General features: G+C 43.4%; 1 protein-coding gene across 1 annotated transcript in view; it reads right to left on the bottom strand.

Annotated features, from left to right (window-relative positions):
- Positions 1-151: 151 nt before the first annotated feature.
- Positions 152-13,160, bottom strand: part of LOC104523896 (unconventional myosin-VIIb-like) — a 34,604-nt gene continuing 21,595 nt past the window's right edge. Inside the window, exons 24-38 of the mRNA XM_010166621.1 lie at positions 12,798-13,007; positions 11,725-11,892; positions 11,368-11,448; positions 10,697-10,824; positions 8,983-9,109; positions 7,471-7,590; positions 6,440-6,613; positions 5,247-5,474; positions 4,632-4,799; positions 3,945-4,062; positions 3,725-3,851; positions 2,802-2,971; positions 1,917-2,098; positions 984-1,111; positions 152-446 (exon numbers count right to left, since the gene is read on the bottom strand). Coding sequence (XP_010164923.1) covers positions 152-446; positions 984-1,111; positions 1,917-2,098; positions 2,802-2,971; positions 3,725-3,851; positions 3,945-4,062; positions 4,632-4,799; positions 5,247-5,474; positions 6,440-6,613; positions 7,471-7,590; positions 8,983-9,109; positions 10,697-10,824; positions 11,368-11,448; positions 11,725-11,892; positions 12,798-13,007 — 2,424 coding nt within the window. The remainder of the gene's footprint in view (positions 447-983; positions 1,112-1,916; positions 2,099-2,801; positions 2,972-3,724; positions 3,852-3,944; positions 4,063-4,631; positions 4,800-5,246; positions 5,475-6,439; positions 6,614-7,470; positions 7,591-8,982; positions 9,110-10,696; positions 10,825-11,367; positions 11,449-11,724; positions 11,893-12,797; positions 13,008-13,160) is intronic.

Genomic DNA, 13,160 nt, shown 5'->3' with positions numbered 1-13,160 from the left:
AGTCATTGTACTTTAATCCAGGAGCAGAACATCCTTCAGCTGTGTCCTGAAATCTCACTCACTCCTAAATCCACATTCTCAGTTAAATGAGCCATCAGCAGTTGTAGAGCATTGGGAACATTCTTCTGTAGACAAGGGAAACAATGCTAAGTCATGCAGAGTTGATACCTCCTGCCTTGAAGTAAATGTCTCCCCTGTAATATGGATGTGATATTATCTCAGTGGAGGTAGCTAGCTCTTCCTCCCCCTGAGTGTTCTCAGGTCCCAAAGACAATAGTGAAAGGATATCAATGAAGGCCTGACAAGCCAAGTCCCGAAGATCAGGGTCTGCGCATGCTGTCTTCAGCAAGGGCTGTTTTAAGGGCTCCTTAGAGTGTGCCCACAGCTGACTGCGCCCGCGGGATTTCTGGAGAACAGCTTTGCTGATGGATTCCTTCTCAGGAGTCCTAAATGAAGACAAGTGCAGGCAATATAAAATTACTGGATCAGTATTGCTATGAACATTATCACAAAGACTTATCTCTAGGCAGGTTCTTTCCCAAGACAGTGACCGCATATCTCCTTTAAGTATGCAGGTCAACAAGAACAGGAAAATGTAGTTACTTGTAGATCCAGAAGGGAGAAGGCTTGCAAAAAGAAGAGAGGTTTTAGAAGGCTAAGTTTTTCCCTTACTCTCCAAGGCCTGAGTGTATCCTCACTATCTGGTAAGTACTGAACAAAGGGTGTGAAGTTAGAATAAGGCCTGCTGTAAAGAAATAAGTCCAGCTGGGGTTCTTCTGCCCTTCCCTTTGCATTTCTGCAGACAAAAGATACAACTAGGCCACGTGCTAGAATCTCTGCATGTCCAAAGTCACACTTAATTACAGGGAACAAAGACAAGAAAACCAATCAGAAATAGGAGATGCCATTACATCTTGGGCTTTAAGGATCACTGAAGATCAACAAGAACTTTCCTAGGGTGCACACTGCACAGATAGCTTCACCTGAAATGTTCATAGGAGAATTCTTCCAGGGTGTAAGGCTTCACTTCGAGATCTTCTTCATGAGGTTCGTCCATGTAGGAGTTCTGTGAAGCTGTCCTCCTTTGGTCTGGAGGCATCATCAGCAAACTCTGTAATGACACAGCCACATAGAGATGTCACATAGACATAGGTCTCTGCACATATTGTCAGGTGTTACTCAGCATATACACGCAGATGGTGTACACTAAGCTTGAGTGCTCTGTGCTGCAGAAGACCTTCTGTCCCCTAAGCAGTATCTTTCAGTGACTCAAGAAAGACTTGGGAGTAGGGCACTCAAGGAAATAATTTCATAGACACAACAGTAGAGGCCATCAAAATGTGTGTGATTATCCAAAGCACACTTGTTAAAAGTGGACTTGCTAAACACTAAGTGTTTTTTTCACTACTTTTTCAGCTTTTTACTTGTTAGCACAGCATCCAATATACTGACTCACTAAAACTGAAAGCAGAGTTGTTAGCAGAGTGATTAATGAAAAACCTTGTGCTGACTCCCTCAAAGACTATATTCTTTTAAAGCAACCTGCTGCACTTTGAGCTTCCCTTGAGACCTAATGTATGATCATCAATCAAGCCCAGTGGAAATGCAGGAAAATTCAACTGCACACCCATTTCCATTAATTGCTGCCAGTTCCAGGGGCTGAAATCCCTAATGGTGAACAGACTGTTATTTTAAAAGTCACTGCTTTTGTGCAACTGCAGTCTTGTCCTTAGAGTTTGGGCTAGGTTTAGTTTTGTTTTCAGACAGGACAGAATGAAATGCCTTCCTTCAATGAGAAGTAACTTGTCTAACTTTGGAGGAACAATTAACTTCCAGTTATAAATTAAATAATATTTAACACTGTTATTATCATTTATCTTCCAGTCTCTTCAAAAAGAGTGCTCAGCTTTTCTTACCAGTACTTGACTAGAGGGTTTTGTAAGAGAAGGAATGATGTAGATCTCTTCCAAAAATACATTCCCCGTTTTGCCTGTCCTTTCATTCTGGGCACAGATCCAGCCAGAGTTTGCATCCAGGCTTTTGTCTTCAGTGAAGATTAGCAAGTCTCCCCTCTTGAAGGACAGGATGGCAGGGTCTTCTGGAAAACAGAAAAAGGGAGTACTGTTCAGGCTTGACAGTCCAAGAAAATGCAAAGGGATTGCAATATAAAAGACAGGAGAATTGTATTTTGAAAGCTTGAATTCAATTAGCAATAGAAAGTGATTTGTGTAAATACAACTAATCATCCAGTAACAATTCCGAGAGATTGCTTAAATTTCCTCTGACAGCCTGATTTTGATCCACTGAGAGCAATAGCAAAACTCCATTTGATTCAAATAGATGCTGAATTTGTGTCTAGAACTGGCAGCAAAGCATGGAAAGAAACTCCCTAGTTCTAGGTAGGTGAAGTTAATGTTTACATTCTAATCCCCTCTTGTTTGTTGCAGCCAACTATATTCCACAGAAAATTCCAGTTTACCACCTCTGTGAAATTTTTCTGGAAAGTATTTCCAGGGAGCCCAGATCCAACTTCTACAATAAGCAGGGTGAGTTGTTTGATACTGTACTATCTAAATAAAATACACAAAGAAGTGGACGGGAGATGGAAGGGTAATTTGTATGCAAAGGTACTGAATCATATTGCCTTATGCTCCATATTGCTGTGCTGATCACTATGCATTCCTCCTGGAGCAAAGGGATACCTGCTGAAGTTTTCCCACTTCCCTCTGAGCTCTTTCAACAAGTGCTGTGGGTTCTTTCAAGATTTCTTCCCTACCCTGTAGTAAAGTTACAGGACTTACCTTGGGATTTTTTCTCATGCATTGCCACAGCAAATTGTGATCTCTTTTTCAGTCCTTCCAGGAACATGACCACCAGTTCAGCAATGACAATGCTGTTTACAGATGTCAGGACAAACTCCTCGGCACGAAGTGTGATGAGAGTGCAGCTCTGTCCAAATGACTTCACTGCCCTATATATTATTCAACAGTTTGTTACCAGAGCATCTGAAAAACTTAAGACACCCATCTGCAATCACAACCAAGGCACCTACACCCCCTTGCAGACAACTGCCTTACAGTGAGTATTGATAGTTCTTAATTTGCCTTCTCATGAGTTGGTAGGTGTGAAGGACTGAAGTGGTTCAGGTTCACTCTGGGCTCCACCATGTTTTGTACAAAAGTGTTTCATTATAGGCAAAAGAACACCCTTCTTCTGGAGTAAATGGGCAACTAATTAAATCTGTGACAGTCCTCACGGGTATTTTTTGTGTATGTAAGACCCTGTCTCTGAGTGATCTGATACAAGGATGTGTGCCCTAAGCAAGCCAATTCTTACCCTCTTTCCCGCAGTTATCCTGTTCAGGTTCATCACACCTGAGAAGTATACAAACTCCCAGTATACATAACAGAAAATGGCTTAACTACGTTAGTTATTTGGGCCATTCTTGTCTTGATGCATGTGTGTGCTTCCTTACACCTTTTGGAGCAGGATCATCTTTCCTTTCACTAGCTGGGAAGATTCAGCCATTTCAGTATTTCTTTTACAGGCTGCTGAGAACCTGTCCCTTTCTGTTTCCCAGACCTAGGCTAAACAACCTTTCCAGGCTCAGACTAAATCACCTTGCAGGAGTGTAGAGAAAGTACACCTCCCTCCTACATGGGAGAACTTTACTGAATATGGGCAGAGATGCCTTCTTCAGATCTTTTCTTTCTGGGGAACTCACCTGTTGGTGTGAATGCCAGTTATCTCTGGGAAGGTCAGCTCGAGGAGCCGCTTTTCTGACTCATCCAAAAAGCAGATACCTTTCCAATTGACGGCAACGATAAAGCGGTTCTTGGGCAAGCTGGGACCTGAAAATGCAGGAAAAACTCTTTATCAATGCTATGCAAGTCCTCCTCTATTGATCTTATATCTGTCCTCTACTCCCAGGCTCCAGGCATTACCTGAAAACTTAGTGACTTCAAAGAATCGTGAAAAAAGCAAAGGCCACTGAAAGCGAGCAAAATCTACAAGTTGTTCCTTCACAGTCTGACGGGAGAGATGGTCCTGTGTGTATGGGGCCTGCAATATAAAAAGATACCCAAGGTTTTCTCAGTAAAATCTGTTTTGCATGATCTGCATACAATAAAGAGCACCCAGAGGTTCCCAACAGCCCTCTGCTATCACTGGTGTCAAGGGTACCTGGAGGAAGTCACATCAGAAGCAGTCTCCAGGGGCCAAGCCACTTGCAGCTGAGGTTGCCCACAGTCATGTGGATCTCAAATTTCTCTCAAATCCCCACTGACTGATCTGTCCAGAGTCTAGCGTACTTTGGGTGCCATGGAAATAATTCAGGTAACCTATCCAGATCATTCCATCCCATGCCCATCCTGACGCTATTGTCAGATGTAAGATAGAGAGCCTTAAATGATAGCCTCTGTTTCTTCTGCACACCTGTTGAGCCCTATATGGGGCTCCACAGTAAGTGGAAAGGTTCTTTGCTCTACCAGTCTTAATTAACTATTTGGGATATATAAACCGAGATTTTTGTCCTTCTTCCCTCAGCAGATTATTCATAAAAGGAAATGGTGAAAGAAGCAGAAGCTGGTGCTTCAGAGTGTTTATCCAGCAGTGTCAGATGAACCTCTTACCTTAGCATGTGCGTAGGTTATAAGGCTCACCCACTTTTCCAGGGGCTTGGACTTCAGCTGTTTCACTGGGATACAGTCATGGAGCACTTTCTGTACAAGTTCATTGTGGATGGAATCTCCAAACTGGATGTAACAATATTTTGCACCTATCTCCACCAAATCCTCCTCCTGAAACAATTAATCCATTAAAAGAGGCCTAGAAAGATGTCACTAAGTCTAGCTAGCCTTGTTCAACCTTGAAGCCAGTTTAGGAATGGGGTTTTCTCCATTTTTGTCTGGATAACTCTTGACAGTCATTCAGCATAAGGAGAGATGAACTTCACACCATCATAGCATCAAAGAGATTATTAGCAGAGATATTTTAAAAGGACCTAAATTTCCCCTTTGGACATGCCTCCAGCTACCACGTGAACTGAAAGTTGCAGGAGAAAAAACCCCAACTATTAATTACAGCTGCCAGTGTGACAGCTGGCACAATCACCTGGACAGGAGCTGTCCGTTAAGAAGGGAAGGGTGGTTCACAGCCACTAGAAACTTCATTCATCTTCCTGTTTTTTAGTGTGGGAAATCTTAATATAGTTTTGTCTCTTTAGGACGATGAATAAGGAGACCCACCTTCTCACAACGGTACTCTCCAAACCGGATGCCTCGGATAACTTGGTGGTAAATGAGATCAGTGCTGACAGGATCCTCCTGGGAGTTGTGCCAGGGGGTGAAGATTTCCTTGCGGAAGTAGAGCCGCCAGGGCGCATTGCGTTCATGTGTGCCCCGCTCCTTCACTAGCTGCTCACACTGAGAGATGGCATCCAGGACATGATCTCGTCCCCCTCCCAGTGACCAGACCTAAGACAAAGGGACACTGCATTTACTGGCATGCCTGCTTTGGATCAGAGTGGAGGACAACAAACCCAAAGCTCCTGGTCTCTTGACAGCAAGAAAAACTCTGAAAAGGTAAGTAGATGGATGCACAAGTTGTACTTTGGTAAATGTGTGTATTTTTATGCACAGGGCTAGTACTGGGAAAAATATCTTGGAAGTTAAGACAAAGCAGTGCTGATTTGCAGTCTTCTATTTGTCTCCTTGTACTTTGCTTATCCCTGTATATCTCCTGAAGTGCACATGTAAGTGTTGCTGTAATCTAAACAAAAATGCCATCTCTGAATTAATTCAGTTGCAACTGGTGCCTAACTGAACACCAATATGTCATCCTGCTGTGTATGTCTGGTTTACAGCATTACTGTAAAAAAGCAAAGGGAAGGAAAGGCTAAAATGCCAGAATGTGAGCTAACAGCAGTAGCCCAGGCAAGGACCTTGGTTTTCAGTGCCACATGACAGCAGCCGCATCAGCAGCACTGTAACAGAACAAGGAAGTTATGTGCAGCAGTGCAGGTGGGAAATATGTCTTTGAGCAGAAATCCCTAGTGTGTGAGACCTGCTAGTTTCATCCTTCTCTACCAGTTCTGCAGTGCTGCATGCATGACAAGCAGGTAGGATCTCCGAACACGGTGGGGGACCACAGTGCTGCACTGCCCATGCATGGGAGCAGGGACACTAGTCAATTATGTGACCTGGCAAAGGAAACTTCACAGGCCTGCAGCAGGAGTTGCTAAGTGGCTAGCCAGCAGAAAGGCAAAATAGGATTATGAAGTCCTGAGATTCAGCTGGGACCCAGAACTGATTTGGTCTGAGCATAGGACTGGTATGGGGGTGCTTCCAGAAGTTAGAGGGAGTCCTCAATGAGGTGGAGAGGACAACAGCAACTCCACAGAAAGAGAAGGGAGCTTTCATTCTATTTTTCTACACTTTACCTTATCAAACACAGCAATGTAGAGTGAAAAACCAAACACATCCTTCAGTTTGGTTTTATCTGCTACGAACTGACAGATCTCTTTGGCAATGGAAGCAGAGTCTGCAGGGACAGTGATGCTTTGCCCATTCATCAGGGTGACATTAAACATAATGGGTTTCTTCTGCTTTGTTGCCTGTAAGTCAGAGTCAAACGAGAGAAACAAATTATGGGCAAACCTCACTTTTCTGAGAAGAATGAAGAAGGCATTTAGATTTAAGAGCTTCACACACTGTACACCCTAGTCAACAATCTTTTAGTTAATCTCCAACGCCCATACAGTTTATTCAATGCATGATGAATCTTAAATATAAACCACTTCCCTGGAGCAGCACTGGAATCAAGTTCACTCCTCCCCACAGGTCAGAGGAGTTGGTTATCACATAACAGTGTAGACTGATAGACTTTTCATGAGCCTTATTTGGACTGATGGCTTTCACCAGTGGAGACATGGCCTGCAGCAAGCATTTTGCCCAGGTAGGTGTGTGTTAGGCAATGGGGTCACTCAGATTTAGGAAGGAAATGAACTGAGGTCTTCAGTTAAGGGGAAATATGTGTGCATGTGTGTGTCTGTGTGTGACTTCTAATTACTAGGATGACATTAAAAGGAAGGGGGAGGGCGATGTAGCCCTATCACACACACTTCCTTGCTCCATCTTAAAAGCATACACCCTGTTCAGTTCTTTCCACAAATGATGGTAAGAGCTTCCCTCGGGAGGTGGTCCTGGCCTGTGGCTCCTGAGTTCAGGGAGGTATCTCCCTGCAAATATGTTGCAGGTTTTAACTTACATCCTCCACTGGGTTTAGGTTAACTGAATAGCCAGAAGACGTGTATCTAAGAGGCTGTCCAGAACAAGGCAGCTAGTCTTCAGTCCTCTTGTGCAATTTATTTGCATTATTGGACTTAGGGAGATTGGTTAGCACAGGTTAGTAAATACAACCCAGCATAAAATGACACAGATCGATATAAATTATCAAAAAGGGAGTTGCTACCTGAAGTTCTAGCCAGCTCGGAGGTTCAGTTCGTGCTCCATTAACATATGTACGTCTCAGACGTTCAGCACAATATGGTGCATAGCCTGTGGGCCCATGGTGGATGAAATTCAACAGGTACTATACGCACACAACATAAGAAACAGTTAGGAAACACTGATCCTCACAAAACACTAGAAAGCTTCTGCAGCTGATTGACAGAGTAGATTAGAGTTTACAGTTCATCAGAAAGTGTTAAAGGTTGGGATTAGTGTTTTGGAAAAGGAGGATTGAGACACCAAGTTTTCCCTCACTCTGAAAAGCTTTTAGACTAAAGAGGAAGGCTTATGTCGGTCAGTTTAACTGTAGGATTAGACAGTGGAGACTTTATTCTTATTACTAGGTTAGAGCAAGGGTTAGTGTTTCCAATTGAAGAACCTGAAGTCTTGTGACATTCTGTATGAACCAAAGTGCTAGGAAGAGGAATTGCAGGGTAGGGCTGCTGATTATGGTTACTTCCAGTTTTACTAAGTTCTCTGGCAATATCAATAGTTGAAGTCCAAGATTAAGACTGGATGTTGGATAAACTGAGCTTTTGGAATTTGTATGACTGTTATCTTGGACAATGTGGTATAAGCATGGACTTGTATTTATATACTTTTATGTTTAGTGCAAGCATGGCTCAGTCACCTGGTTATTTTAATGATTAAGAGAATTCCTAGAGATAGGGTATGAATTTAGGAAAAGAGAACTTGGGAAAGTCAGGTCTTTTGTGAATTCTGCATGGTTCACATACTTCGGATTAAGACTGGTGTCAAAATATGTCTATGACTTGTGTCTGGTTTGTTCCAAGCAGTGGCCACTTGGCAGAATTTATGATCAGATTGACCATTTAAGTTTAGGTGTCAGTAAAGTAAGGCTGAAGATTCAGGGATGTCTATGGATTCTGTTTGCCTATAAGACCTATGAGGAAGGCTGATGTCAAATTGGAGCCACAGGTTGTGTTGGTTGGGGGTTTTTTTCTGTGCTGAACTGGCATCAATTTAAATTTGGAAATTAACGTATTTAAGAAGATGATGAAAAAGCCCAAATCTCTATTGGATTTTGTAGGGCTTAGAAATGTAAGGTAAGAACTGGTAAAGTATAGGGACTGATTTTATACTGGAGCCCTGTGTATATTTAATCACTAGGATTGTAACTGGAGACAGCTTTTAAATGTTGGAAAGGAAAAACTGGAGAGGATAAAATTTGCCAGATTCTTTTCAGATTACAGATCTAAATGAGGGTTATGATCAACAACAGAACCCGACTCGTATGGCATGTAATGAAAAGAATTAAATGTGAATACAGCAATCATTTATTTAAATTCTCAGATAAGCACATGAGATTAGATAGTTTCTGCTAAAATCACACCATCAGCTGCTACAGCAGCCGAACGGTTTATGTGGGGTTTTTTAATCAAAACATCAAAATACACAAGAAACCAGATCAACTAAGGTATTTAAGCTGCTGTATGAAAGGTTAGTAGTGTACCTTCACAAATGTGTCTGAAGGAGGAAAGCAACCAAGACAAAGTGACAGAAGGATCCAGCCTCGAGCATAGCTGCTCCTGTTGCTGTTTTCAGTGAGTTGTTTGCAAATCTGGCAATAAATCTCATCTCTGTAATAAAACATGTGAAAGCAACAATAATGATTCACTGTCTGAACTGTCTTTGGCTATGTTTCCACTGCAAGCTTGGCATGATGGCAGCATGACGAAGTAGATCTGAGCTAGGTTTAACCACATTAGCTAGGATACCACCTGTCGTATACCACAGGAAATAACTGTGTCATTGGCTTTGGCAGGAAAAGGCTCAAGGTATATTAAGTGCCCTTTGCCACTTCTTGTTACTCAAGCAGTTCAAGTGCAATTCCCATGTTGGAATATCTCCTGTGACAAGCAGTGGGGCTGTGCAGGGATAACAATTGTTGGATCATCCAGCTGTGTTATGGCATTGCTGCCTCCACGCTTGTGATACTTGCTCTAAGCTCTCTACAGTATGTAGCTTGTGTCTTATGGCTCTTGTCTGTCTGCTCATCTGTGGATTTTAGGGTAAGGACAGGGAGACACTGTGCTTAATTTTATATTTTTAAGAAATTTGGAGTGAGTCCTTGGACAAGAATGGAGCAAAGGGTGCCTTAGCGTGAGCTTCTGAAAATGCAAGTTGCCTGCAGAAAGGACATATGGGAAGCAGATACAAAAAGCTGCATACAAACAAAACTAGTATTTAAAAATCTTTAAGTTTTCTGGGCTCTTGGAACACACATTTAGCAAGTCTGATGGGGGAGGAGATAAAGTGGATGAGGTTTTTGCTCCAGATAGGGAATATGATGGAAGACAGACTGAGGGAGTAGATGCTTAGCTTGTGACCATTATGATACATTGATTCAAGGCAATTTTTACCAGCTGAGGATGTGCTTCTGGAACATCTTGACTGAAACAAAGCAAGTACATAGAGAGGAATGCAGCACACAACTGAGGTGAAGGCAGGGCCTGTGCCTATGGGTTTTGTTACACAAAAGTGTTGCATAAGCTAAAATGGGCTAAAATGGAGGAGAGAATTTATGGGGTCAGGTCAGAACCAACCAACTTCTGTCTCATCCTCACACCATGTTTGGCTTAAGGTCCAGCCTCACATCATTTGTAAGCAGGATTTGTTCTTCTAGTGGCTGATATACTCAGTGAGCCAAGCCTTCAACCATCTCTGATTTGGGGACATCGCCTGAGAAACAGGCTATTGGGAAACTGAGGTTAGTAAAATCTCTCATATACCTAGTGTACACTACCTCTATACTTCTTATTGTCTCTTCTCTTTCTTCTCCGTCATACTAGGGCTGTGTTCCACCTTCAGGTGTTACTGGGTTACAGCCCTGAGCCCTGAGCTCTGCCCCATTGCCTATCTGTGGGGTATTCAGAAAGCCATTCATGGAGGTGGCTGACCTAAACTACAAGGTGAAGATACCCAGAAAAGGCAGGAAGGAGTCATTCTCTGTCCCCTCTGATAACAGTGAACCATCCTCCAAAGAGGTGTGTGGCCTACAGCCTCAGTTCTATGTGATGAGCTTGGGCTTTCAGTCAGGAATCCCCAGAGATAAATGTGAGACATTTCCAGCATCTGGCAAATGCCTCGGGACTGTGGAAAGGGGATGCTCGATTTCCTTGATGTAATGGGTGCCTGGTCTTAGAAAGGAGGTACAAATTTCTTACCTGATGGCAGGGCGCAGAATTGCATTGCCAATAATGAAGTGTACTTTTTCTAGGTTGGACATAGGTCTCTCAGAGATAGAGCTGTCCTCTTGGAAAGCCTCTTCTCCACTTCTCAGCTGGTCTGTCACCTGAAAGAAACAAAGCAGAACCTCAGAATGCTCTAGAAACCTCCCTTCTTGCCAGATAGCTATCCCAGATATAAGAGATTTTCCTTCTCTATCTTTCTGGCTAAAACTCTTTCTGCTCAGTGCAGGAGCAGTTCGGAACAGGCCATATTTCCCTCTCTCTAGAGCTAACTCATAAAATGCAGTGTTTCATCACTCTTACTGGCTAGCAGAACTTTCTTGTACTGTCCTGTACAGCCCTAAGCACGTGGTGGTTCTCATTCTGCTCAGGGCTTTGGGCAAACTGTTCTGTAATACCAACAATTCTCAATAATAAATCGTTCCCTGTGTCCGGCAGGAAGGGATGGCATTAATCTGCCAGGAATGAATGTGAGCACTGCACATGGGTATAGTTTCAAAAGAACAGTGCACCAGGTATCCCACACACAGGGCTGCACTAGCTTGGCAGGGGAACAAGTTTCCAGCTGGGAGGTTGCTGTCACCTTCTGTCAGAAGAAGGTTCTAGGCAAAAAGGCTTAGGGGAAGCAATTTATTTCCACCTCTTACCTTCCCTGTCAACTTGGATGACCGTTTCAGCTTCAGGGAAGAGATCCCCTTGGAAATCTTGTTATCCTTTCTGCTTTCTCTCTACAACACATATTACCATTATAGGAAATTATTTTCAGGCACAGTAAGAATGATTCATTAAGGAAGGAAAGATACTCAAATGGGGATGTTTTTGTTTTGTCCCTCCTTCCAGAAGGAGCTGCAGTGTCCTTCCAGGACTGACTGGGGCCCTTTTGCACTTCGGGCATTTCAAGTACAGTAGCATGAAAGTGTTCCTTTGCTTTTCTCACTCTTAGTAGAACAGCACAGAAACCAAGGAAAGCAAATTAAAATACAAACACAGCCTGCTCCTCTCACCATATCTGGGCTGTCGTTCCTGAACTGGACTTGGTTCTTCCTGCCAAGTGTGTCGTATATCTGTGTCATTACGGAGCTGCTCTTGGTGGTGGCATTCTTGGCAAACATTGCTGGCTCTGGTAGGTCCCCCATGAACCTCAGGATTATAACCCACACAACTAGAGAAGCCTGTAGTGGCAGAAAGCACAGTCAGAAACTGCTAAGAGAACCGATGGGCTCATGCCATTTCTTCATGTTTAGATGAGAGCATTTTCTTCCTTTATCCAGTCCAAGCTGTTAAAATTCCCATCTCCTCCTGCCATTTAAACCAGGAGTTTACTTTCATGTCAAACAACATGAAAGCAATATTCACAACACTCTCCTGCTAAAGGAAGAGGGTGCAGCTCTACTGGGAATGTCAGATGTGCTCTGTGATTGCTGAGCCCTCACCATTCCCTTTACTGGCACCTTGCAGGTGTGTTGTGGCTGGAGTGAGGCAGAGAACCACATTCTGCATTTACCCACCTGGAGAGACAAGCAGTGAAGTGAACTCTTCTAGGAGCCCTCATGCTTAGAACTAGAAAGCCAAGTAATAGTGAAGTTTTTGCAGCATGGGATCCTCCATTCTGCAAGGCTGCTTAGCATCAAGAAAAACTCCCCTCCTCAACCCTCTATTGTTCAACAGGAAAATTGGAGGCCTGGGCTTCCCCCTTCTGTCCTAACTCACAGACCAGCAACCCCAACAAGAGCAGAGAGAAAGGTGAGCTCTGATGCTTCTTCTCTCCAGTCTGTTTTTGCCCCCAAAGGGTAGCTGGAGAAGTCAAAAGAAGCCTCAGAGTTCTCTCTTTAGGCAGACTAAAGGTGATGAGAGACCTTGTGTGGGCAGATATCTGTGTGAAGTGCCTGCCTGCAAAGTGCCAAAAAATGCCGATGGGAATCGCTACTTTCATAGAAGTGCTTAGGACTATCTGTTTGGCTCTAAAGTCTCTGCTTCTCAGGGCTGTGCCAGAGGTGGGGGGACCCAAAGATGAGGGGAGCAGTGGAAGCCAGGGCTGTGGAAGGAGCAGGTTCAACAACAACAAGGAGCAAGATACCAGGACATTGTCCTTGTCATCATGGTAGAGTAGCGGGTGCCGCAGCTGTCTCCGGATATGTGTATGTGTAGACGACCCCTGGAAATAAGTGGCTGCAAACTTTGGGAAGGTGTACTCTTCCAAGTCATCTGCTTCCTCTTCTAGCTCCACACTCATGGGAATCATGTCCAGGTCCACCTCATCCAGCTTGTTAGGCTTTGTTTCTAAGTCCTGTGCAGAACATGAGGAAGAAGCATATTTTCTTTCCCTGTACTCTGATATTCTTATTTTACAGTTTTGTTTTGTTTTTTTTTTTTTTCTTGGCCATAGATTCTCCAGAATTTGGCTTTCCAGCTAACCCCAAAGCCATTTTCAGCTACTACC

Source organism: Antrostomus carolinensis, unplaced genomic scaffold (genome assembly GCF_000700745.2).
Source record: "Antrostomus carolinensis isolate BGI_N321 unplaced genomic scaffold, ASM70074v2 scaffold56154, whole genome shotgun sequence".
Taxonomy (NCBI): Eukaryota; Metazoa; Chordata; class Aves; order Caprimulgiformes; family Caprimulgidae; genus Antrostomus; species Antrostomus carolinensis.
Note: the sequence above shows the minus strand (reverse complement) of the source record. Positions and strands in the feature narration are given on the sequence as shown.